The sequence below is a fragment of the Hyperoodon ampullatus genome (genome assembly GCF_949752795.1).
Source record: "Hyperoodon ampullatus genome assembly, chromosome: 4".
NCBI classification, from domain to species: Eukaryota; Metazoa; Chordata; class Mammalia; order Artiodactyla; family Ziphiidae; genus Hyperoodon; species Hyperoodon ampullatus.
The window spans coordinates 41,289,528-41,315,932 of NC_136917.1; the positions used below are offsets into that span (position 1 = coordinate 41,289,528).

The following is a 26,405-nucleotide window of genomic DNA, read 5'->3' on the forward strand; positions in this document are numbered from 1 at the left end:
TTGATATTTTTAAGGTGCAACTGGCTAACAATCAACTTAAGAGTCAGATAGATAGAGACAGAGTCCCAAATTTGACATTTATTAGCAGGAGAGATGTTGGTAAGTTATTTAACCTGTTTCAATTCCCTCACATATATACTGGGGATAAAATCTTCCCCTCACAGTGGATGTATCTGAAGAAGGCAATGTGTGTAATACACCTGGCACACAGGGCTCTAATGCTCAAGAATGACAGTACTTCTTATTGCATGCTCTGTCCTCTGCCCTCTCACGGAGCGCAACTGAGTGAAATGTGGTGCAAGTTGTCATGGTCCAAAAAGGCATGAAATAAAACTCCTTATTATCATCTTATTTTTAGTTGTTCATTTGAAGACCAGCGTCAGGTTATTTCACATACTGTATTCCTCTTCACCATAGGCTGCTGGGAAATTATTCCTTGACAGAGAGAGGGGAAGGTCTTTTGAAGGCCTTGATGTGAAGCGCTTAGAAGACTTACCAGCACTGCCCACCCACCCCTCCTGCCCCCAGTGCCCAGCCTAAAACAACATACTTTCCTGTGTCTATTAGAAATTTTTCTTGCTTGCAGCTTTGGAGTGGAGGCTTAATTCTGGTCATAGAATTGTGAGAGAACTGCAACCTCTCTCATAAATGGGCTCTCAGGCATCAACACTGGAGGAAACTGAATTGTTTCCAAAAGCGAGACAGCAGCTAAGAAATAAGGGTATCAAGACAGTTTTCCTGGAGTAATCTCCTACCCAGTGGGAAGAGGCCAGGCGGAGTGGACAGTATTCTGAGAAGAAATGAGGAGCCCAGTGTGAGAACAGCAACAGACTCCCTGACATAGTGGACAGTGGCCGTCTCTCTCTTCATCACTCTTCCGTAAGCATGTTGGCTGGCTGATTGCCATCGGTCAGGCTTCCTTAACTTCACATTATGTAAATTCAGTAGTGGTAAGAGATGTTTATATTGCTACTTGGGTTGACTATAGTTTGTTTTTCCTTGATTATCTCAGTCCAGACTGGTGAGCATTTAACAATAAATTGTAGCAGTGCCTGGAGATCTGGAGACTCAGGCCCCCCTGGGACTCTGTAGTTAAACAGTTCTCTTTAAACCACTGCCACCTAGTGGTAACTGAGCAGACTGAAATGCGCTTCACTTATGTCCAAGGAGAGAATGCGGATGGGCAAAAACGAACTTGTTTTTTCCCTGCCACCCTACCCAGAAAGCGTAGGGAAAGAAGTGACAGAAGATGAATCTCATTCCACTGGCCTCCACTCCCTGCCAATGTTTAACCATCACTGTACATTTTATATGTCAAGCTAGCAGACTCTTCTGACTTTATTTTGACTGATGAGGACATTTTCATTTATCACAAGCCTTTGAGATATAAAACAAACAAGCAAGGGCCAGAACTGGAGCACGTGGGTCTTGCCTCCCTTTCATCCACCGTGGTGGTTAGAAACTTCCTGATGTCAGCTGCGCCCAACTTAATGTATTCTTTGAAAGTAGGGAATTGGGTCTTGACAATTAACTTGAGGTTTCCCCCTCTAAGAATCAACGTCATTTTTGTTTCTCCACCTTACTCAGGTGACTCAGCGCTAGAAGCACACAGAGGAGATCAAGTAATCAATGTGGCAAATCTCTGCAGATCAACTTCCTGTACATGCACAGAGGAGCTGGTGGCAAATTCAGATATTCCTGGAAGCGTATGAGGATCAACGAGTCAGACGTGATAAAATCCTCCGAGGTGAGCAGAGTCAATGGTGATCTCAGCAGGTTGTGAGGAGAGTGGATTAATGCCAGTGAGCTATTAGGTAGAATAAATTCACAGAGCAATTACCACTGCTTGGGGCTTAGAGGAGGTAATTCACAACGTGGGCCAATTTCGTTTTCTAAGCGTGAACTTCAAATAAACTTGGAACAACGAAGCAACCTCAAGGATAGTGATCTAGGTATGTGAGCTCTGGTAAAGAGAAGGCACAAGGTTACAACGAGACTGCAGAAAGCCTGAGATGTTTCAGCTTTCTAGATCAGTGTCTTCCCTTGGTAACAGACTCCCCTGCCTCCTTCTCTGCACCCACCCCTCTCCAATCAGCAGACACAAAGCAGCCAGTATATTGTATTAATCATATTTATTACAGTTTCCAGACTCCCATATGACAAATACCTAAAGCAGAAGAACACTGCAAGCTGACGTTACTAGCAGCAACCCACCTAAACCCTTCCTGGGAGGAAGGGTTTAGGTGAATTTAACAATGAGGAGTAATTTCAAGACAAGAATAAAAGTCATGTTTTTTCTTTTAGCAGCTGGTATATGAACAGTGAAACTATAAATACATAGAGTCATCCAGGTTTAGCCTTGTCTAAAAAACATTAATAAGTCACGGTGCAGAGGGGTATCCCCAGGGTTGCCAAACAGAAGGCTAATGCCTTTAGATGTCAGTATGAAATAAGCAAATCACTTTTCAAGACATCGCTTACTATCTGCTTTGCTGTCAGGACAACAGAAAAAGAACTGGACAGCTGCCCTAGAACTTAGCTCACACATAATTCAGCCAGATAATCATTGTTTCAATACGCCCCTAAATTTTTTTAAAACACTTTCCCCGCCCCCCGACCGACAGCTCTAAAAACATAACATCAGACATTTGCTTGGAAGGACTAAAAATCAAAATCAATTGCAGTGTATTGGGAATAGCTTTTACGGCTTTCCTGAGGGACAGTTCCTATCTCTTCAGAGAATGTTTTTAAAGAAGCACTAACTCTGGTAGCTTATCAAACTACTCTTTATTCTAAATAGATAAGACCAACTGAAGGTCTCAGGTGTACTCTTCCACACACACACCCCCAACCCCCGCCAGATCTCCAAACCATCCAAAGCCATTTCTTTACAGAGACCTTTCATTTTTATTAGAGGAGTGCAAGAGAACTTACAAACATTTGAAAAATACTCGAAACACTGACAGTAAAGGAGGCCCAACCCTTCCTCAAAGCCCAGAAAACTGTGACAGGAACCCCAAAGGCTTATCTTAAATCCATCAACTCAATTTGCCAGAAAGTCATGACAGACCACTCACTTTTGCCACACAGGCCTAGATGGGATTTTCTTTCTTTACAATCACTAAGAAAAGCCTTCTGGGAGTTACTGCCCGCAAGAACACAGGCTGATGAACAGAAGCTACTGAAAAGGGGTCGACTGCATTCTATATCTGGCACAGGAAAAGGAAAATGAAAACATCTGGAAACCGTTACATGTATACCATGATACTCTTAGGTGAATCTTTACCTTCCCTCAGCAACCATTTCATTCAGAAAAAGTACACAACGGCTTAGAAAGCTTTGGGGCAGCACCAGTGACAGCTAGCTGTCTTTGAATAATTTTAATTTTTTCCTAAAGGCAAAATTAAGGGAAATTTAAAGACGTAATTTACAGAACAGATTCTATTTCATGGTTTTGCCCATGTCAGCTGCTATGGAAACAGTACAAACAGAAATGCAAATGTCCACTCTACATCAAGTTCGGTTTCCATTTTTTCTCAAGGGATAGAAGCAGTACACCTAGGTTTCTGTAAGGCTTCTGAGGATGAGGGGCAGCTCATAGCTCATGGCCTGACAACCTCTAGAAGCACTCCTGGACTGTCTCACCACGAGGATAGGTAAAGCCCTTCTTCATTCGCTAACGACTCGAGCAAGGATTCCTATGCACCTAGACTTTAATGCTAATGGTTTCTAGGCTTTCTGCCTTGACATGCGCCATGCACGGAGAGCAAGGAACCAACTAGTCCAAGGCCACCTGCCTTAGACACTGATAACTCCAGCTAACCATCGCACAAACGGCCCACCTGTCATAAATGGTCTCTGAGAAGAAGCAGAAATACTTCCCAAATACTAGCACAAACAACCTAAAGTACAGTCTCTCCTAGTGGTGAAGCAGTAGAACCATCTCTGTGTACAAAGAATGGCTCATGAAATCGTTCTGGGGGTGCAGCCACACCTTCCATTTCTCGATCCCTTGTTACTTCCTAACAAAGCTGGATACTCCTGAGAAGACCTCAACGAAGTGTACAGGTCTGCCCTGTGAACTGCCCTGAAAACACACTGCCATGTCTAGAGATTACTTTGAAGAATCAAAGTTGAATGTTCAAAAATAAGTACTAGTGTCTCAAGCCCAAATCCCTAGAGAATACCAGAAGCCAGTTTTGCTGTATTTTGGCTGCTTAGGACCCCCTCGACGAGTTGATGGGGGGCCTCCAGAAATCTACCATTCTGGCTGTTACTTTCCCCTTTTCTTTTCTTGCCTTCTGAGGAAGACTTCAGCTATTTCCATAGCAACTTATTTAAATGTCCTAGATGATCACATTTTTGAGCAGCATATACATTTTCAGGACATATTTTCCATTCCTTTTGAACAATCTCTCCAATAATAAAGAAAAAGCAATGATTTAAAACATTTACTTCTCTAAAAATATGGTTATCATGCTTTGTACACAACAGCATATTTACTAGATAATACTCACTCCAGAGTCACTGTCCAAACCAAACAAATAAATGGGGGTATATGGGCACATAAGACAGATGACACATAGTTTTAAAATAATTTTCAGATCCAGAATTGGTAAGTTGGGCAGAAAAGCAGTAAATCAATCCTTATATGGATACATGAAAATTAAATGCAAACTAGGAAACGAGCATGTGTTTAAAATAAATCAGGTTAGATTTAATCAGGCACTACAATGAATGGAAATTGATTATACTCCTTTTGATTCCAAATTTCCACTTTATTGGGAAAATCTAGTAACCATTACAGCTTCTAGCTGAGGGACAAGAGGACAGACAGATGGCGACTGCCAAACAGGGAGGACTGGTAAAGAGGTAGAGGCAGGGGTGCCTGATGATTAAACAAGACAACTACTAATTGGGGAACTGAGATTTTAGACATACGGTTTAGAAGAGATTTAGACTGGCAGATTCCAAAGATAATTGTTCACGAGCGTTTGTAACCTAGAACTTCTCTAAGTGTTTAGTGCACCTAATCTGGCTCTAAAGAGTATATTTTAAATGCATTTTGAAACAAAATCAAATAAACAAAACAAAACAACTTCCACAGATGCCCCTTTGGGGATGCGTTGTTTTTAGGTGCGCATCCTTCCTTCGGTGCTGTCATATAAACCCCTCAGAAAGTGCAGTGGAATTCCCTCTCATTGTGACCAGAAGAGGGTGGGGGCTGGGATGTGGCGGGGGGCAGCAAGGAAATGCCCCTCTTCCTTTACTGAAGATACTCCTCTGAGCACTTCCATTGTCCCTTAGGAGGAAGGAACGGAACATGGAAAACAGTTCCTGAAGATATCACTGCTTTTTGATGATAACAAGATTGTAACTGTGACACCTATGGAGGTTACTCTCTGATATTATATAGCACCTACCTTGCTCATGAAACACTGAACTTTTACCAAGCTAATGAAATAGGGTGAGTAAAAATCACTCATGGCACTTACACATGTTAAAAGACTTTAGAATGCCTTCCCCAAATTCTTTTACTCAGTGCCCCTGTGAGGTAGGTGTCTGGTGGGAAAAAACTGAGGCACAGAGGGGTTAGTCTGCTCTCCTCTCACTACGTGATGAGCCAGAGTCCCAGCTCCTTGAACTTGATTCACCAGCTTCTCAGAAGGCTTATTTAAGTAACACGACAAATACAGCAGAGGAAGTTTTTCTTTTCAAACGTTTTAACTAGTTAGTTATTTATCATTCTCACTTTGAACCTAAGTTATCTAAAATAAAACCAAATAATGTATAAACTAACAAAACAAAAGGTCAACATTGCCTAACAGTCTGTGTCAAGATATAGCCTATTTTGCACTGGTGATTGGAAAAGCATATGGTTCAAGTAGAAGTAGTAGCAGGTGGTCTAGTGTTCCTGTTACTCAAGCCGGGCTGAGTAAAGTGTCCCTTACAGACACCACCGCTGTACTTTGTGAGAACCTCTTTGGCCTGACACAAGGGAATAAAACTCCACCCCTGTTTCATGGAAACCATCTGAAAAGATACTCTAGACAGGGGCCAGCCCTGCCTGGAAAGAGTACTCTCAGCCACATGATGAGTGTGTATTATTGAGTCCACGCAGAACTCTTTAAAGCCAGACATGAAGGTCACAGTCTCCTGACATAAAGCTCACAGGACAGGTCACACTATATACAGAGGGGCAATACACAGGGTACATGCACTAGCACCATGCCACAGAAGTGAAAGAGAAGGATAACAGCGTCTTAGAGTCCCATCTGGTACACCATCTGCAGAAGCTATCTCTGGCAAGAGGAAGACCAACAACGAGGTCCCATATTTCTTTCCATAAAGTGGAGAGGGATAAAAACACAGCATTCATTGATTGATGCTTTGAGCATACCACCTACCCAAATTTCACTCTTACATAAATTGGTGGGCTTCTTACATCTTATAGATATTAAAAGATAACAAATTACATTTCTTGATCAAGAGAGAATGGTGTAGAGCAAAATTCAAAGGTCAGTTACAAGATGTGGGTTCAGGGCTCAGGGTGATTTATACTGCTACTCTTAGAAACAAATTTATGAGTACTCAGGGCACTAGCTTTTAGAAATGAGATAATTCTTTTTGAGGTGGTTTTTTCCTTCACCATGCTACAGTGTCTGTGGAGTGAATTCAATTCATACCATGCTCCCTAATTCAAATCTAGTATTTGGTTTGAGTGTCTGAAGTAGACCACGATATCAAGTAAGATGCATGTACCTCTGTACAGCTTTTGCCTTGATATTAATGCAAACACCCACCCACCCTCTCAAGGCCTGTTTCCCCTTCAGGGACCTCATCTCCCAGAGGGCCCGAGCCTGGCTCTATGCTCTGCACATGCCAGACCAGAGGGAATCATTCCAACTCATAGCTTCACTGGGATACTAGGATATAGCATAGCAGCGATTCATGCATTTTATTTCTAAAAACCAAAGCTCAAGTGAGGCCGAGCTGGTCACTGTGCAAGATGAACCAGCAGGACATTCTCGCCTCGAATGAAAATCTGATTTATGTGTCGAGTGAATACCTGCTGGTAATCCACTTTGGGCTTTCGCTTTTTCTTACGGGGCTGGCCCCTGGAAAGGGTGGTGGCCCTGGAAAAGGTACCTCCCGCACTCGACCCTTCTGTCTGTGTAGTCCTCCCTGACAGCTCTGACCTGGACTCCTCCCTTGCCGATGCCTGCAGGGAGGAAGGGACGGAGCGGGAACGCTTGCGTGAACCCCGGTCAGTGTCTCCTCGTCCCCACACTGAAGCCATCTTCCAGGTGGATGTCTGGGAGCATCTGGACAGAGTGGAGTCTTCAACTGCAGACTTGGAATCTGTTTCCTTCTTGGAGGAATCCTGCAGTTTTAGTCGATCAAAGAGCTATAAGGAAAGCAATGACAAGTATTAGCCTTCCCTTTAGCTTACAACATCCCTCTTTCAGTATGTAGAAGACAGACTAGATTCCTTTATCATGCTCTGTGGACTGCTTGCTTTGCAATTTTTAAAAAGTTAGTGGGCTTCCCTGGTGGCGCAGTGGTTGACAGTCTGCCTGCCAATGCAGGGGACACGGGCTCGTGCCCCGGTCCGGGAGGATCTCACATGCCGCGGAGCGGCTAGGCCCGTGAGCCATGGCCGCTGAGCCTGCACGTCCAGAGCCTGTGCTCCGCAACGGGAGAGGCCACAACAGTGAGAGGCCCGCGTACCGCAAAAAAAAAAAAAAAAAAAAAGTTAGCAACAAGTTTTCTATTTCTAGCCATAATTCAGATAAATCAATAAATATGTCAAGAGAAAAGGCACCCGCTTTTTCTATGGTATAAAACTGAAAGACTTTTAAACCTTATGAGGTAACTTGTTGTTCAAACAATATGCAAGTAAGAAGCAGAGACTCATTTTTGATTCGCTGGATGCATGGGAAGAGACTAATGAAGACCGTGGTCCAGGCACACCTGGTTGATAGCAATAGGGCTTTTCCACTTGGAAACCCTGGTCCCTGGGCTCAGTGATCTTAATTCCTAAGCTTGAAAGCATGTTGGGTACTCAGAAAGTCAGGGGAAACTGCCTACCCTAGTGAGAGTCAATGAAGAATCCCGTTCATATGCTTTGCCTAGAACAGGTTTTCGGTAGGTCTCATCCACATCAGTAAGTGCCTAGAGAAAAACAGACCAAAGGGGGGAAAATAAGGTAGCATTCAAATATTATTTTTATATCTTTCAGGAAAAAATTTAAAAGGCAGAATAACATCTAATTATAGCAGAACTAACCTTAACAGGTGACTCAGCTCTTGGGCAGAAACAAATGGTAATACATAGCACCCTCTGAATAGGAATTCCAAACGGCTATGACCATGTAAGATGGGTTTCCCCTATGGTAAGGTGCCTTTACCAACGCAGCGTAGAGGTTCATAAATTTCAGGGAGCATGAATATCTAGGAAGTTTATTAAAATATAAATCTAAGGCTATCCTCCTAGAGATTCTTCATCCTGGGATGAAGAGCCTAGGAACTTTCTATTTTAACCAAAAACCCCATGATTCTGATGCAGGACAGCCTCAGACCACACATTAAGAAACACTACTGCTGCTTTTCCCTTTTCAGTCTGTATGTCTTATGACAGGAATTAATAGAGATTAACCAGGGTAACACATAGAATTGCTGGTGAATTCTTGCTGTGGAGAGATCAACCTCACAGGACAGCTATTAGGATCAAATCAGATCAGGTATGAGAAATTACTTTGAAAAGTGTGAATCACCCTACAAATATAAGCTGACAGTATTACGATTACCACCACTGTTATCAAATATATTCTTTTAAATCTTTTCCTTCAAAGGTAAAATTATAATAAAATATTTTCCCTACACTTTAGAGATGAGAAAACTGAGGCTCAGAGAAATTACTTGGCCTAGAGTCACACAGCTACCAAATGGTGAAGCTAGGATTCAAATCCAGGTGTTCTGATTCCACACAGCTTAAAACATGGTCTCCGAAGCCAGAAAGGATAAAGTCATGGTCCTTTCACTTACTAACAGTGTGATCTGGGACCAATCTTCTAAAATCACTAGCCTCAATTTCTTCATTTGTGAAATAAAACAGTGATAGACCTACAACTCATTCATTGAGATACTATATATAAAGCCCTTAGTACAGTATCTGGCACATAGCAAGTGCTTAGTAAGTATTAGCAACTATTATTATTATCAAAGTTATTTTAACTGCCTCATATTATGGTTGTGCTATAATATATCCCTTCTCTCCTACAAATGTTTAGTAAATAGAGAGTAAGCCTCTAGAAGACTGAGGGCACGTGGTACACTCCTTCACAAGGAAACACTATGCAAAGTGTCTGGCTTATTAATATGTCTGCTTCCCCTCTATCCACATCTGTCTTTCCGAAAGCTGTAAAGTAAAAGTTCCTCTCTGAAATTTCTGTACCTAGCACTGTGCCCAGCCAAAGTGGGAAGACAGCAAATATTTTTAAATGAATGAAAAATAGTTGGTAGGAAATCAACATAAAATTACTAAAAGATGAAATAAGTAATTATTCCTTAAGGCTAGATTTCTCAACCCTGGCACTAATAACATTTTGGATCAGATAATTCTTTGTTGTTGGGGGGGGGCGGTGTTTTGTGTACTGTTGGATGTGCAGCAGCAGCAGCCCTGGCCTCTACCCACTATATGCCAGTAGTACCCCATCCCACAGTCGTGACAATCAAAACAAATGACATTGCCAAATGTCTCTGGGAAGGAGGAATGGGCAAAATCACCCCAAGTGAAAGCCTCTGTCTTTGGGAAAAGCAATAAAAAGAACGTTTTTGTTGTTGCCCAAGAGAGTGCAAAGATTCTAGCTCCTCTGGGAAGTTATTCTGGGGGTTTTGCTGAATAAGGTCCTTGAGATATATGAAAAATTTAATCCCTAGAAGGTTCTCCAGCCCCTTGAGAAAGGTTTAATTACCATATTCCAGAACTTGTCAAATGCAACAAGGAAGCCCGTACAGACGCCCCGAAGTCCCTTGAAAGTGCGGATGTGAACATTCACCTTCACCCCCTCCCGGATACAACGATGGAGTTCACCCAGAGGGCTGCCTTCGTGCACTGAAACAAGAAGAAAAGTCAGCACAGCATGAACACCTGCTCTCATTCCTAGAATTAACAACCAAGACCACCCAACCATCTCCGGCAACACAAGGCAACACGGTGTAGTGTCAACCACACCACAGGAGCAGGAAGGCCCAGTGGGCAAAATGGCTAGCGTAGGCAACACACACTGAATCGAAACAAGATTCCCTGGAACGTGGATAAACAAGCTGTATGGCTACCATCCAAATGTTTCACTACCTCTCTACCCTATTTCTATGATGTCACTGATTCTAAGAGGCACCATGATTTTAAAACTTTTTTGGGCAAAAAAGAAATACTACATTAAATGTGCTCATCAGCAGCTAGATTCTTCTCAGTTCTATGCCCTGTTAAGACAACCTTTTTCAGGATAAATCTCATGAACCACATATCCAGCTTGAGCCTTCCAAAGAACAAAAACCCTCGTCATAGGTTTAAAGGAAATGAACCATGTAACTCATTTGCCCTGAAACACATGCAATCGTCTAAGAAATAATGGCCTTTTGGCCTCCCCAGTCTGAGCTACTTCGTGCACGAGCTCTCTGGGGTCACTAGTGTTTCAGTGTATATCATCTTTACATTAGGAGGAAGAGGCCTGGTTGTATTCCAAGCCTTGCTGGTGTAAAGGCACCTGCTGAGCATCTGACTCTTATGACATTGCTGATAAGCATCATATAAAAAGAGCAGTATGACAACTCATGGGAGGAATGCTGGGATTATAAACTGCAGATTTTACTATGATGGACTCTTTTTTTCAGAGCTTGGGAGCAAGGTTGAATTTTATTTTTATTATTTCATGTTAACTTAGCCTTCAAAATATGCTGGCTATACTACATAAAACCTCCCTAAAGAAAACTGCGCGAGCACACGCGTGCACACACACACTCTCTCTCTCTCACAGTCACATTCACACTCACACATACACAGTCTCATTCTTCCCCCCAAGTTTGCAAGGCACAATTCTTTGGAAGTTATTGTCATTGACAGTAAACAAACCAAAAATCTCTGTTTTGTTTCTAGTGGCATAAAAGAGAACAAAAGTCTTGCACTTCAACTTGGATATCTAAGGTGGTTACTCTTAACCTCCTTACCCCTCACTCATGGATTGGCTTATAAATGATGGCAGTGATAAGTTAACACAAGAAGATATGCTTGGATTAAGTGACTTAGCACCCTCAGATTGAGGGTTCAGCAAGAAGGCACAGTTGGAGGCAGAGTGACAGAAACAGTGGCCTTGGAAAGGAACGTGAGAACATTGGTCTGGTCTTCATCACCTATCCCTCCTCTAGCCATCTTTTAAAATTCTTTGAACCTTTGACATATAAGGATGTATGTACATATATCTGGATATGCGTTATAGACAGTGTCAAATCAAGCATTGTAAACAACTTTTAGGTCATTATAACTAGTTGTGTGAACTTGGCGAACAACTTTTCCGCTATAAGCCCAAATTTCCTCATTCATAAAATGAGGTTAGACTAGTTAACTTCTAGAGTCATGTAAGGAATAAGCCTTTATAGCTCAATTTCTTAGAAACTGATCACAATGCCTGGATTACTCCGTTTACCTATACACAGTCACTCCCCTTTCTCACCATACACGTATGTGTTCCACAAAGGGTGGAAAGACCACTCTTTTTCTAACTTGAAAGAAAATAGGGGCATCACTTCTCCCCATGCACCCCCAAATCAGAGAGAAAGGACAGGCATGTATCTTAACAACTGTCTCTTATTCTAATTAAATGGCAAACTCAGGTTTTCCACCCTCACATCTGTACTTTTCTTTTGATTTTTTTTTCTCCCAAAGATTTAATAAGGTGTAATTCCAGGGAGTATTTCTCTCCTTATGTGATCAAAAATACAACACTAGCACCACCTATCAGAGCAAAACACCAAGACAAAAATGAACTTCACATTCTGAATCAGAAGGCACAGTCTGAATCTCTTTGCAGCAGTGTTTGTGACAAACTCCAAATGGATATGAGCCAGGCTTCTAGATATATAGATAGATAGATACACACACAGACACACACACACATATATATACACATACACATATGCCTTATCTTTGAAAAAGTTATTCTTCCAAATCCCGCTCTCCATTGCCATTACTCTTGGGCCACATCCTTACAAATCCAGGTCATTTTTAACCCCACTCTTATTTTTTCCTGCTTGTAGCCAATACTAAGTCCAAACAATAGATTCTCAATAACTAAGACCTGCCCTTTCTTTTCTCTTTCCACAACCAACAATACAGTCCAGAGCCCATCACATGATTGGTTCACTTCAAGAGTCTCCTAGCTCCCCTCCTTCACATCAGCAACAGCATCATCATCACTGTCACCAACATTACCACCAATGACTGAGCCCTCAGTATGGGCCAGACCCTATGGTAAGTTTAACTTTATACACATTATTTAATCCTCACAACTCAAACAGGTTTAAATTTGCTCAAAGTTACTTACCTAGTAAACAGCTGAGCCAACAGCCAATACTGGCAGGCTATATGCATTCTGACCTGGGGCTTTTAATTATGACAGTCTAAAACTAATAATAACCACCACAACAATCTACAACAAGAAAAACAGTGACATTTAATACTCACTGAGAATTCCCCTACATGCTAGGCAACATTACAATTGTAAACCTTTAAATGTGTTAACTAATTTAAACTTCACAACTGGATTCTATTATGGTCCTCACTTCACTTATGAGGAAACTGAGGCCCCAAAGAGTTTAAGTAACTTGCTTAAAGTAAAACAGTTGGGAAGTGGAGGAGCAAGTATTCAAACCTAGGCAGTCAAGCCCCTGAGCCTGTGCTCTAGTCTACCTCCCCAAACACATTTTACTACTAGAAACTCAGCAATTAGAAACATTTGCCCTACAAAGCCTTTTGCTTAAGAATATACACCATGGTTCCCACTCTCTCTCATAACAAAGTCAAAGAAAAACTCTTTGACTGGTCTTCAAAACATTCTGGCTACCAATCCCTTTCTGGACACAAATTCAGTTCTCATTGATCTGGACACAAACCACATATGCAGCACCTTCCACCCACCAAAAAAAAAAAAAAAAAAAGCAAGCAAGGAAACATTAGAATGTACTCTTCCTCTCCTGAGACTAGCATAATGGTTAAGCATATAGCCCCTGGACTGGGACAACCCAGGATGAGTGGCAAACTGACTAGTTTCGTGATGCTGGGCAAGAAGTTGAACTCAATGAGTGTCAGTTTCCTCATCTATAAAAGTGTATCCAAGGGTAAAATGAGATGCAATGAATCTAAAGGGCTTAACACTGTGTATAGCACCTACTGGCTCAATAACAGTAGCTATAATTAACAACAATAAAGTTATCACCTGACTTACAAAGGGGCATGAGGAAACTTTTTGGTGCGGATTTGCTCTGTATCTTGATTGTGGTGGTGATTTCACGACCATACACTTGTCAAAACTCACTTTAAAAGAGTGAATTTTGCTATGTGTAAATTATACCTCAATAGTCTGATTTTTAAATAATTGCTGTTATCTTCAACCATGCCCTTCCTTAACTTCAAGACCTAAAGCTGACCTCATACACGAACTATTTCTTGAAAAAAATCTAATCCTCACCCATGCTTCTGTGCTCTTTTTGCTTTCTGAATGAAGGTCATCAACTCTTTGTGCTATCTACTCATCTTTACCACGTACACCCAAGTGTTTCCAGTGGTGGGATTAAAATTTTCAGTGCTGAGGACACATTCTGAGACTTTGATTCCAGGCATATATTTATCATGGGAAGTCAATAAAGTTGGCTTTCACACACTTGCATACCAATAATACAGCAAAGTGCTCCACAGATAAAGGCAAAACCACCCACCACATAGAAATATTTCTTTTCTCTTGAAAAATCTTGGAAGCAAAGCAATGATTGGCAAAATGGAAATAAATGTTACAATCTGAGACTTGGAGTGCATTTCAAAGATCTGATAGTGGTAAAAAAGTATGGGCAAAATAAGGTGCCCCAAACTGCTCTTAATTTAGGAACATGCATAATCTATCTTTGTGCCACTGCTGGTCAAGCAAACTGGAGTAAACCCTAGCTTATGCAGGGATGCTCCGGCACAGTAGATCATCCGACAAAGGCACCCCTAACAGCACTCAGCTTTTCAGGATGTTTCTCTCTTAACAAACGCATTTCTAGAAATGAAACAAAATATTCCTTTGCTTAGCACAACCCTCCATTCCAAAGGCAGTGATTCAATAATGCCAAGATTAAGCTATCAGGATACAGATGCTCTGAATGGCTAAGTAGGTCATTGTGTTCATGGGGCAGATGTCAGAACTGCTTGCCAGATGACAAAGATATAACCCTGGGCTGTTTTTATTCCATTTATACAAGACCTAACACACATTAGCAACTTCCGCTGTTTACAGCTTTACTCTAAGGATCTATTAGGAGGCTGCAAGAAATTCCCTTGTGCCATTTACACCTTCAGAACATAAAATAACCTGTGCATATGGTAGTATGAGCCTGACAGACACAGTCCTGCACTGCACTCACCCTGGCAGAGTGGCTGTAAAATAGTGTCTGTGCTTTACTGGCATTTTGTGCCTGCTGCATTCCAGGACTTGTGATTTGCTAATGTGAACATATGTATATCAACACCCTGCAGCCCTTCTCCTGCTTACAGCACTGAGAACGAGCTGTCACTTAATGTGCAGGGGTTGTGGGATTATGTCTCCTATGCTACCTGAACAGATCTCCTCACACTGCATCCCAACATCCCCAAATCTCAATGACCAAGCACTCTCCCTCCCCTAATACTGGCTGTGCCCTCCCCACCCCACCGTGCGTGGTCCCAAGACCTCAACACCTCTGCAAACCCTCCCTGTGATGTCCCGTTTCCAGGCCCACCACCTCTCCAGACCCCCCATCACTCCTGCAGATCCTTTCTGCAGGCTCCTCATCACCTCTGTAGGCTGTTCCGTGGACCCCATCACCTTTACGCACGTTATCCAAGCAGACACTCCCCACGGCTATTTATTACCTCTACAGCCGTACCACTCCTCCCCCGCAGCTCAGGCAAACCCTTCTTCACTCCTCAAGCTGATCCTCCCCACGGTCGCTGATTATCTCTTCAACCTTCACCAAGACCCTCCCCCATACACGTAGACCCGCGCCAAGCCGCTATCACCCCGCAAACGCCTCCAGGGCCGCTGCCTTCTCGACAGCTGGCCCGGCCCCGGCCCCAGCCCCGCCCGCCGGACTCACAGGGCATTCTCGTGAGCACGTTGCGCGGCGCCTTCCTGCTCCGACCCGGACCCCGCCGCCGCGCCCCGGCGGCCCCGTCCCCTTCCTCCTTGGCCACCATGAGGCGGCGGAGGCGCTGGATGCGCTCGGGGTCCGGGGCGGGGATGTCCGGGCGGCGGCGGGTCCTGCCCAAGGGCCCGGCGGCGGCGGTGGCCGCGCCCCGCGCCCGTCCGCGCCCGCCGCCCCGGCACCCGGTCCTGAGGAAGCTCTCGTACTCGGCCAGGTTGTTGAAGCAGGGCGCGTTGGGGTAGGGGATGGGAGGCAGGCGAGGCGCGTACAGGGCCAGCAGTGGGTCGAAGCTGTCAGAGCTGACATCCAACCGCGGGCTGGGCGGGCGCGCAGGGCTGCCGGCGCGAGCCGACCTCGCCCCCCTCTCCCGCTCCTCCATGTTTGAAAGGCCCGCAAGCCGAGGCCGATGGGAAGGAGAGGGGGGCCGCCAGAGGGCGGCACTGCGCAGCCGCGACGCGGGTCTCACTGCGCCGGCCTGGCCGCCAGGGGGCAGCATCTGCCCGCGCTCTGCGTCTCCGGGGGTGTGGCGAGCGGCTGCGACCCGCCCGGTCCTCGCAGCGCATCAGCGTTCGGGGAAGAGGTTAATTTGCTCTAACGCAGTGTTTCCCCCATCTATATCATTATCATTTTGGGTGTTTCCTAGTGGTGCGGATTCCCTGGGGGTGGAGCCCGGGCCCGGCAGCTTAACAAGCTCCCCAGGTGTTTCTCTGCTCTCTGGAACTGCGCTCTACTAGCTTGCGCTGGCGGGAAGCAGTGGGAAAGAGGGCAAAGAATGCCCTAGTTTGCTCTCATGCTGGGTACCACTGGGGTTTAGCCTAGGTGGCCTCCAACTATTTAGCTTCTCTGGCTCTTTACATTCTCATCTGAGATATAGAAGTGGTTGCCTACCTCCCAGAATTGTCCAAAGAATGAAGAGATACTGCATATAGAGCGCATAATAAATGCTCTGTGAATGTTAACTAATGTTGGTTACGTGTACAATGAAACTGAAGGATGATGGGTGGACCCTGGTACTGCATCTCCTACACCCTCTGCAAAAAGAAATTTACGCATACACCAGAAAGACGCTAGTATTAAGGCAAATTCACTATCACTGATCTTGTAAGCATTGCTAAGCACCTGGAGGAAATGAGGATGCCGCAATTGGGGGACAAGATAATGGAAGATTTTCAAAACCTGGTTGTAGTGCTTCTCTGGTGGTGCAGTGGTTGAGAGTCCGCCTGACGATGCAGGGGATATGGGTTCGTGTCCCGGTCCGGGAAGATTCCACATGCTGTAGAGCGGCTGGGCCCGTGAGCCATGACCGCTGAGCCTGCGCGTCCGGAGCCTGTGCTCCGCAACGGGAGAGGCCACAACAGTGAGAGGCCCGCGTACTGCAAAAAAAAAAAAAAACCACCTGGTTGTACTTTGGAGACTGTTCAGCGGAACATTTTTTGTTTTTTGATATTAAAATAATAGTCTACTCTACACCAAAGGCCCAAATATTACCCCCTCATCCAGCAGAGCCAAGGTGTTTCCAGTCACCTACAGGCCACACAAATCACTTTCCTAACTGCCACCACTCTCCCAAACTGCTATCAGCTGGTATTAATTCTATACTAGTTGCTTTTGTGTATATTTTAAAGTTTCCTTAAGACCTGGAAAGGAAGCCGGAGAGAATACTATTCTCTTAGAGAACAGGATGAAAATATACAGCTGTGAAGTATACTTTAGAATACATGATGCAAAATAAAAAAGATAACATAAAAAGCTACCAACAATTCTTCTGATAGCACTACATAACTCAATAGGTAAACCCGGGTCATTCCTTTGCTCAAAACCCCTGCCCCAGGGCTTCCCTGGTGGCGCAGTGGTTGAGAGTCTGCCTGCCGATGCAGGGGACACGGGTTCGTGCCCCGGTTCGGGAAGATCCCACACGCAGCGGAGCGGCTGGGCCCGTGAGCCATGGCCACTGAGCATGCGCGTCCGGAGCCTGTGCTCCACAACCGGAGAGGCCACAACAGTGAGAGGCCCGCGTACCGGTAAAAAAAAAAAAAAAAAAAAAACCCTGCCCCAACACAAACCTCAAACCTGCAAACTGCTGGCAATTCAACAAGCAAATGCATATCCCCGTCTTATAACAAAATCAAGTGACAGCCTTTGTGGTATCACATAGCACCCACAGAAAACACAAAACTTCCGTGGGTAGTTGTCTTGAAAATCTGTACTAATACCTTATATTTGTTTTGATATAAAATGCTAATTTACTTAAGATTAAATTTGCCAATCAAGAGCTACATTCTTATTGGCTTACTTGGCCTATCACAGTGTACTAGCCTAGGTATATCTTATTTGGGCCTTGTTACACAAAGTGTGGTACATTGACCATTATCCACCAAAAGCCTTTGAACCCCAAAATCTTCATGGGGAAAGCTTAGAACTGGCATTTTAAATGAGTATTTCAAGTAAATTAGTTGCATCCAGAAGTCTGTGAACCACCGCTGTGATGAAGGGATGTGAGCCTGGCTTATGTAAAGACATACACACATGAAAGTTGGACTCATATACTGCATTTGTATGAAAAAAACAAATGAAATCTTAGTTGAAACCTTTATTTTTTTCTCTCAAAGAAATTTTATCAATTACCAAACATGAGCCATGTCTCCTATTCCCATGAAGTGAACAGGAAGAGAAAAAAAGGCATTGACAGATGGGGTGTCAATTGGTGAGGGATACCAGCCATTGCCCTTTCAAAAATACATTTTTTTCTTGGCTGTAAATTCTACAATGCATGACCAGGCACTGGGATGTGGGCTGTCTCTTAATTCTTTATAGAGCCAAATTAATCTTCTTCCTCTAAAACATGAAATGACAAGAGATGTGAGTTCTCTACCACCTATCCCCACTGCCTCCCCCCTTCAGAGACCAACGGCCTGGCGACTTGCAGTTCCTGCTGCTCCCCACCCAGCTCCACTGGCCCGTCGGCAGGCAGAACTATTAGGACTCCTCTGCCACCTACCTGTGACCCCAAGATGAGGGTTGGCCCCTCTGTTCTCCAACTCAAATGTCACTGTTCTGATTATACAGAGGCTACCTGAGAATCTTTTTCAGGAAGTCCACAGGAAGGTGACTTTCAAAACTGAAGTGTCTAGAGGACAGAGAGTAAATGTTTCTTCCTCCTCGTTCATTCATTCTCGCGTTTTCTTTTCCCCACATGAACAGGTCATTCTCTTTCTTCTTAGAAAGAGGTTAAGTGGCCTTGTAATCATTGCCCCTGGCAAGATGATCATGATGATCAGGCTGCCAACTGCACAAAATCAATCTAGGGAATGTTTACACAAAGACATCCAAACTACAACTCATTTGTTCAGCTCAAGTTGCCAATCTGGAGACTGGCACAAAGCCCTGAGTTTGCCCTGGAATTCCTGAATTCAGAGGCAACAGGCAGGCATCAACCCATATTAACTCCAGGTCTGCCAAAGATGAACGCAAGTAGATAGGTGGGAAAGGGGACCAAGGGATTCTGTGGTTAAGAACAAGTGGGTGAGAGTAAAGTTTGGGCACATCTTCTATGATAGGTGAAAAGAGCTTGACAAGTTTTTATAAGACTTACGCCACAATCTAAAAATGATTCATTCTGCAAGGCATAAAATAGTTCTTGCTTTATAAAAATAGTACCACGATTTTTTAAAAACTGTACTTCTACCAAAGGAACCATGTTTCAACACTGAAAAATAGGTGTTCCACTTAAAGCAGAACAAGATACACCACCCACATCCATCCCTTCTTTCTCTGTTCCCCTCCCAACCAGAGTCATGTCACTCCCAGGACACTGTTCTGCATGGCACAGATGCTAGGGCCACCTAAGGCCAGGAGACTTGGGGGACCCTGCATGGTCAAGCACACCAGTAATGAAAAGCAAAGGGTCAGCTGTCTTCATCTAGGATTTCTGGATGTTCCTTCCAGAAAGCATCCCCAATGATATCGCAGTGTAAGGGCACCGCCTTAGTCCTGGTCCGGGTCACCACCATCTTTTTTCCTTCCATTTCTGCTGGCAGCCTAACTTCTTTTGTTGTGACTTCATCCACCTATAGGTAAAGTTAAAATATTGACACATTAACTAGAGAGTGGGTTTGGGAGAGAAGAGGGAGAGTGGGGGAAGTTTACTTTTTTACTTTATATACTTCTGACAAATACATATTTTCAGGCATATATATATATATATATATATATATATGAACATATATATACATATGTATATACATATCAGAGATCTATGTATATCTCTCACCATACATGAATTTCTTTACAACTAAAATACTTTTTAAAAAAGTTATGTTGCTATATTTTGAAAGGAGACCTTAGGAACAAAGAAGGGATTCTATGTTCCTTGTTAGCAATAACCATAAAATTAAAGACACTTCTGCTCTCCCACCTGCATTAAGAAGGATCCGAGTCTGTGCCAAACAAATGTTTCAAAAATACTAATAAAAGAGCTGAAGCTGCCAGTGGAATACCTAATACCCCTTAATACTTGAAAGCATTCATTTCAGAAAAAAATACTTTAGACAGAAGGAAATAAATTTAGAGACTTCATTATGCCCAGGAGCTGGAACAGAGCAAAAATATTGGTAGAATTAAGGATATAGGTGAATGCATGGATAGAGTATTAAGTTAAGTATGAATGTCGAGGGAAGCCCTCAAACATTCTGCAAGGGACAGAACCCTCACATGTAACATCAGTTCCTCATATTACACTTCTCATGGGATGGATGGACCATTTAATGGAATTATCCAGTGTGGGAGAAATTATTTTTTTAAATGTTCTCTGAATGCAGAAATTCTCATATCTGCACTGTACCTGTTTAAAGGGGTTTGATTAGATTTGGGGAGAGCTTATGACATGGAAAAGTGTAATAATTCTAAAATTCTGTGATTCTACTTACAGAACGGGGGAGTCCAGACCACAGTGTTCACTGACAAACTGACAAAACGAGCATCCGTAATAATAATCTATAGCATCTCATTTTGGAAAGGGTCTAATTTGTGCTAGTGACTGGAGTCGCATCAGCATACAGGCAGCAGGCAAGGCAAAGCCTGGGATGGGCACAGGCTCTCCTTCTGACCTCCGTTTTTCCTCAGACATAACAGCATTACCTTCTGCCATATCAACACAGTTCCCTTCCTATACATCAGTGGCTCATTATTGTAGTTGATGTTGAATTCGGAAAATAAAATCTCATTCTTGTCTGCTGTAAGAGTTCCCTGAAGAAATAAAAACACATATAAAAAGCTTTGTAGGTCTTTTCTCTCCCCTAACCCCACCTATCCATTCCACTCTCTAGCTAAACTTCCACAACAAATCAAGAAGTGGAAGCATTTCATCAAACATCATATAGGTGTTAATGAATTTTCATTTTAAAAGCAGTTCAAATCTTATTGAAATATCAAAATTCATAAAATTCTCTTTTGTAGCAAATAACTGGCTTTACAAGTCACTACTGTGATGGGGTGAGAGGAACTAATAGTAAGAGTACCGACTCTGTACTAGATAGCTTTTGTATTATTTGACCCTCATAACCATCTCCATTTTAGAGATGAGAGCTCTGAAGCTTAGAAAGATTATATAAATTTTCTGAGGCCCAAAGTGCTCTTATTCGTATAAGAATCAAAATCTGATCTCAGCACTTCCAAACTCTGGCTAGATCTACCAGTCTTCCTATTATTGCTACATATGCAACTTTATCACTATTGTTAATAATGACAACCATTTACTGCGTCATTATAACGTCCCAGGCATTGTATTAGGAGCTAATACAACACATCATCTCATTTCACGGTTAGTTTTCCTACAAGTAGCATGGTCATCTAATAATACAAGCCAGTATTTATTAAGTACTTACAGTGTGCCCTGTACTAGCCTTTATGTGTTTTATATGCATCATGCCATTTAATTCTCACCAGAAACCTATGAGGTAGGAACGACTATTTTCTACATTTTACCTATTAAAAACTAAGGCAGAGATGATAAAATTAAACAAAAGCCTCTGAGTACAATTATTTGACCCCCAGAGCCTAAACTCTTAATGATACACAGGAGTCCTAACCCCAAGAAACTCCAGGTCCCCAGCTGGGATTGACAGTCATGAAGCAGCCAGGTGGGACTGACAAAAAAAGAAGAGCATGTGCCCTTTATAGGGGGCAGCCTATATGCAGCTCCAGCTAAGCACTACCATGTGGGAGTGTAGAGCCATTAATTCTATTTTCCAGCTGAGGACACTGAGGCTCAGGGAGTAGTAACAACTTATCCACAGTCACAAAGCAAGCAAGCAGCAGACCTGCTATTAGTATGATCTTTATATCTTTTCAAAACAAAACTGTAAAAATTTAAGAGCTTAAAAAGAAGGCCAAATGTCATGAGAGAGCGTAAACTGTCCCCCCTTTAAGTATTAATGCAGTAAGATCTTTATACCTGTAATCTCTCTTGGGCTTGTATTGGTGTTAATCCAGACTGCTGTACAAGTGCCCAGAAAACTGTATTATAAAGATTATTGATGTGACCTGTAAAGAAAACATAGTGGCACTGTGTATGCACATAGAATCTTTATTCAATATTCACCCTTCAGAGAGTACTGGAACCCCACCTCTCTCCTCTTTAAAGTAAAGAGACCGCAGAGACATACAGTTACTTGCGCAAAGCCATACACAGGGAACACAGGGGGAAGTGGTCAAGCAGAAAAAACTTATTTCCTAACAGTTTTATCCTGTCATTTCAGTTGTGCTTTACACAAATCTGTTAAGTTGTGCATTAAGCTAAGGAATACTTTCCAAGTTATTTGATTTATATTATTCCCACCTCTCTTCCAGTTCTCCTGGCAAAATCAAGACACACCAAATGAATAAAAGTCTAACAAACATTTCACCACAGTCATGTAAGGAAGGGTCACAACTTGAATGCCCACTGAAGCCAGCACAAACATACGTGTGTAAAGCAGAGTTCCCAGGGGAACAATAGGGAATGGTAGAGGCTGAGGCACACTGGCTCCTATGTGCATGAATGTGTGCATGTGTGTGTTTATGTGTGTGTGTGTGTATAAAGGCAGCAGTCACTACGCAGGTTCTGACCAATACTAAGTGGGAATATAGACCTAGTATTGCCAGATCTGATTCTTCCAAAAAAAAAAAAAAAGTTGGAAATAGGTAGTATTTACATAAAACCTTCCAATTTTTCGAGTATTTTCAACTAATTTTAAAAACTTGAAATACTGCATTCCAAACAAAATACATGGGCCAAAAATGTATCAGATCATCACCTCTAATATAAGGAATCAGTAGTTTAACTACATCTGTTTATTTGGTTTCACTTACAATCTGCTTGCCGCCAGCTGAGATAGTCCTTTAAAGTCTGGTTGCTAGGATACACCACGACTCTTCCATCAAAGCCTGGGGGATACAGAAGGGGCTGGTCCTCAAAGTAATCCCGCCAGTAAAACACATAGCTGGAGGCGAACTGCGAGACCACGTGAGTCATAAATTTACTTGCAAAAGGCACAGTGGGTGGAGCAAGAAAAGAGAAAATACATGATATTAATTCAACACCATGACAGGGTCTGTGGGTGTAACAGAGAGATAACACAAACTGTCCAGCAAGCCAAGAGATAAGATGTGATGGGTCAAGAAAAACTATTTTAGTATTTCAGTTATATATTTAAAATGCAGCCTGTCTCTCCTTCTAGTCCTATAAGTAATTTACTAATGTCAAATGTTCTTCCATAGCATGTGACGTGAATTTATGGTTCAAGAGGTTTTTTTTCAAGTCTTGGAAGGAGGGGAACCATTGTTTTAAAAACATCCCAATTCATTACATGATCTGTTTCCTGTGAGAGTTTCAATATACTGCCAAATCAAATATCAGATTTGTCTAAGAGATCCTCCTTAACTAAGACTTTAGTTTCTGTTTCTAGTCTTAATGTTCAATGCCAGATCAGTGTAGAAGCTAAGGTGATGGCGAATACAGAGAAAAACTTAAAGAGGTATACAGAATGCTCAGGTATCAGATGGAAGTACAACAGTCTAACCTGTTATATACATACATTCTGCAGTTGCAAATACTACAGACTGTAAGTTTGTGATTAAGATAAGCAGAAGTGGGGCTTCCCTGGTGGCGCAGTGGTTGAGAGTCCGCCTGCCGATGCAGGGGACGTGGGTTCGTGCCCCGGTCCGGGAAGATCCCACATGCCGCGGAGCGGCTGGGCCCGTGAGCCATGGCCGCTGAGCCTGTGCGTCCGGAGCCTGTGCTCCGCAATGGGAGAGGCCACAGCAGTGAGAGGCTCGCGTACCACAAAAAAAAAAAAAAAAAAAAAAGCAGAAGCCAAATGCCGGTAGGAAATATTCTGAAGGAGCTAGGCCACAAAATTACCTGGCTCTTCTTTTAAACCAATTGCTTTTCCGCTTGAACACAAAGCTGTACTCATCACTCTGCCCATATGCAATCACAATATCCTCCAGTTCTTCCATTACGGTTTGGGCACATTTAGTCATTAGATGGAGAGCACGGCTGTCGTTAGGTTTTGTAAAGTTGTGCTTCTCAGCAAACCTTCATAAGGGAAAAAGAAGAGGGAAAAGAGAGCTGGGTGGAAGAGAGCTTGTCATTAATACCACAGACCAAAGAGGCTATTCAAAGAGGAAGATACTGTAATAGTGCTGTGAGTCCAGACATCCCAGTAGCCACAATCTGATCCATTTCGTTAAGAACTCTAGTTTTTCTTCCTCTAACCAACTGAGAAAAAGGAACATAAATACTAAGCCTCCATTCCCTTTTCAGTGAAATGGGAATAAAGTTACTTCATAGGATTCTCCTGAAGATGAGAGGGAGATAAATATAACTATGCCTGGCTCCTTGGAAGTGCTCAATAAATGTTAACTACAATAATCATTACTAAAGTAACACTTTTAAGACTTAAATTCCCATCTTCCTGCTACACTTTTCTTTTTTTCTGACTTTTTCCCTCCTGAATCCAGTCCATGTGTTCTGCTACTTATAATGAAACAACATACTCTACAGTGTTGCCCACAGCAAGGCCAGAACGGGCCGCTAAACAGTCAGCCCTCAGATACCTACCAAAACAGCTTGTCAATTTGTTGAAGAGCTGAAATAATGGGCCCGAGAGTGACTTTTTCCACCACAGTCTTGCTAATGGACACCCCAAGCCAGCTCCTCACTAGGGAAGCACCGTGTCTCATTTACCTCACCTAGCTCGCGTTCAAACCGGTTGTAGCCAGCAAGCAGGGTGATGCTCAGTGCCGCGCGGTCACTGGCTGCCGAGTTACCCCGGTAATCATGAGCTAGGGGCTGCGACAAATGTGTCTCATTCTCTGGAAGCACTGGCGAACCACGCAGCCCTGAGCCCAGCTCGCTCACCGATGGAAATTCCTGCCGTCCAGCCGCACCACCACCCAGCAGTGGGCAAGGCATGTGTCGTCAGCCTCGAAGTCCCGCACGTACTCGAACTTGCTCTTTGCCATTGCCGCTCCCAATTTCAAGCACCGTCTCAAAGTGACGGAAAAGGGAGCCAAGCAACCGCGAACTTTCCCGGCGCCAGCAGCCCACATTTCCCCCACGGAAATGAAAACAGCAGAGAGCTCCGCCCCGGAAGTTCCTGTGTCTTCTCAGGGTTTCTCTAGCCGTAGTGGAGGCCAGCATCTCTCTCGCCTCTCCTTGTAGTTCTTAATGGACTTCCGGGCCTGAAAGGGGGGTTCTATGCTTCTCTTAGCACTACTCATGGCTGCTCGCCTGTCTCCTTCCGTCCTGCAACAAATCATTCTCACGAAATTTTAAAAAAATTCATTTCTGGCCAAGTTTGAAGGTTTGTGATTTTTTTCTTTCCAAATATCATTTGTTAATTTGTTGTAGAAAATGTGGGCTATATCGAAAAATGTAATTAAGAAAATTAACACTTCATGTCTCCCCTCTCCCCGTCAAAGCACTGTGGATGGTTCCTTACGGTCTGTTTTTATATATGTATGTTTACACGGGGAATACACAAAATTGGAATCAGACACCTGTACAATTTTTATATTTTTTCCACTCACCTCGAGTATTTGCCAACGTCATTAAATATTTCAAAGAGTGACTTAAATAAATTAATTAAAAGGACTCATTCTAACATACGTAGTACTAAATTAAGTCATTCAACTTTTTCACAAAGACTCAGTGCTTGAGATCTTGTTGCTGGTAGATACTAGTAACAGTAAAACCCTCATATTTGTACGATGCTGTATGATTTATAAAGCTCTTTTGAATTCATTACCTTCATATATATATCCCTCAAAAAATATCATTCAAACAATATAAAAGTATATATGGTGAAAAGTAAACCTCTCACTGACTCCTAACTCCCTACTTTAAGCAATCACTGTTACCAGTTTCTTGCATATCCATTCAGGGAGAGATATAGAAATAGAGACAGAGATGAACATAGAGATAGAGATGTGTTTTGTTTTGGGGCAAATTATGCTCAGAGACTGAGGCTGTCTTTGCTAATATTTTATTTACTATAGGTTCACTGTGGGAATTATACTTTCACAAGCCAATAGCATACTGGATATGTCTCTTAATAAGCCAATAAAGAAATAACATACTCCAGATGATAGATTGCTTACACTATTGTTCCAGGCAAGGGGAGATAAGAGAAGGTCCAAATTCAGTTGAGGTGTATCTTTCCTATGCGGTTGGTTCTCGGGAGACTTGGCTTAGCCAACCACAAGTTGATATCCAGCTGCCAGCTAAACGAAAGTGGAAAGTCCCCTGTTGCTAGAGTGTGTTGTTAGGGAATGAAGCCTGGTGTTGAGGTGCAATATGATCTTTGCTGGGTCCCTGCACAGCTTTCCCCAGTGCTGGTAAAAGAGTCACTTTTACCAGCAGAAGCTTATGCTCCAAGGGTCTTCAGAGAGCTGTTAGGTCAGCAAAGAGTCACCTTGCCCAGGTCA

General features: G+C 43.0%; 2 protein-coding genes across 3 annotated transcripts; both read right to left on the reverse strand.

Moving 5' to 3' along the window:
* Nucleotides 1–6,997: 6,997 nt before the first annotated feature.
* Nucleotides 6,998–15,816, reverse strand: LSM11 (LSM11, U7 small nuclear RNA associated; the record flags this gene model as incomplete). Its single annotated transcript, XM_079702496.1, has 4 exons — nt 6,998–7,408; nt 8,092–8,175; nt 9,977–10,116; nt 15,390–15,816. The coding sequence occupies 4 exons, from the start codon at nt 15,814–15,816 to the stop codon at nt 6,998–7,000; spliced, it is 1,062 nt and encodes a 353-aa protein (XP_079558622.1).
* Nucleotides 15,817–19,163: 3,347 nt separating this feature from the next.
* On the reverse strand, nt 19,164–25,028 carry THG1L (tRNA-histidine guanylyltransferase 1 like; the record flags this gene model as incomplete). 2 transcript variants are annotated; one of them, XM_079703377.1, is made up of 6 exons in its annotated part: nt 19,164–19,504; nt 20,574–20,681; nt 21,889–21,977; nt 22,785–22,954; nt 23,836–24,012; nt 24,838–25,028. In XM_079703377.1, 6 exons carry the CDS (start codon nt 25,026–25,028, stop codon nt 19,343–19,345), a joined length of 897 nt encoding a protein of 298 aa, XP_079559503.1. In that variant the 3' UTR covers nt 19,164–19,342. The 2 variants fall into 2 exon arrangements, with proteins under 2 accessions (XP_079559503.1, XP_079559504.1); XM_079703378.1 differs by lacking the exon at nt 24,838–25,028 and having other exon boundaries at nt 22,785–22,859; nt 23,836–23,902.
* Between the last annotated feature and the right edge of the window lie 1,377 nt (nt 25,029–26,405).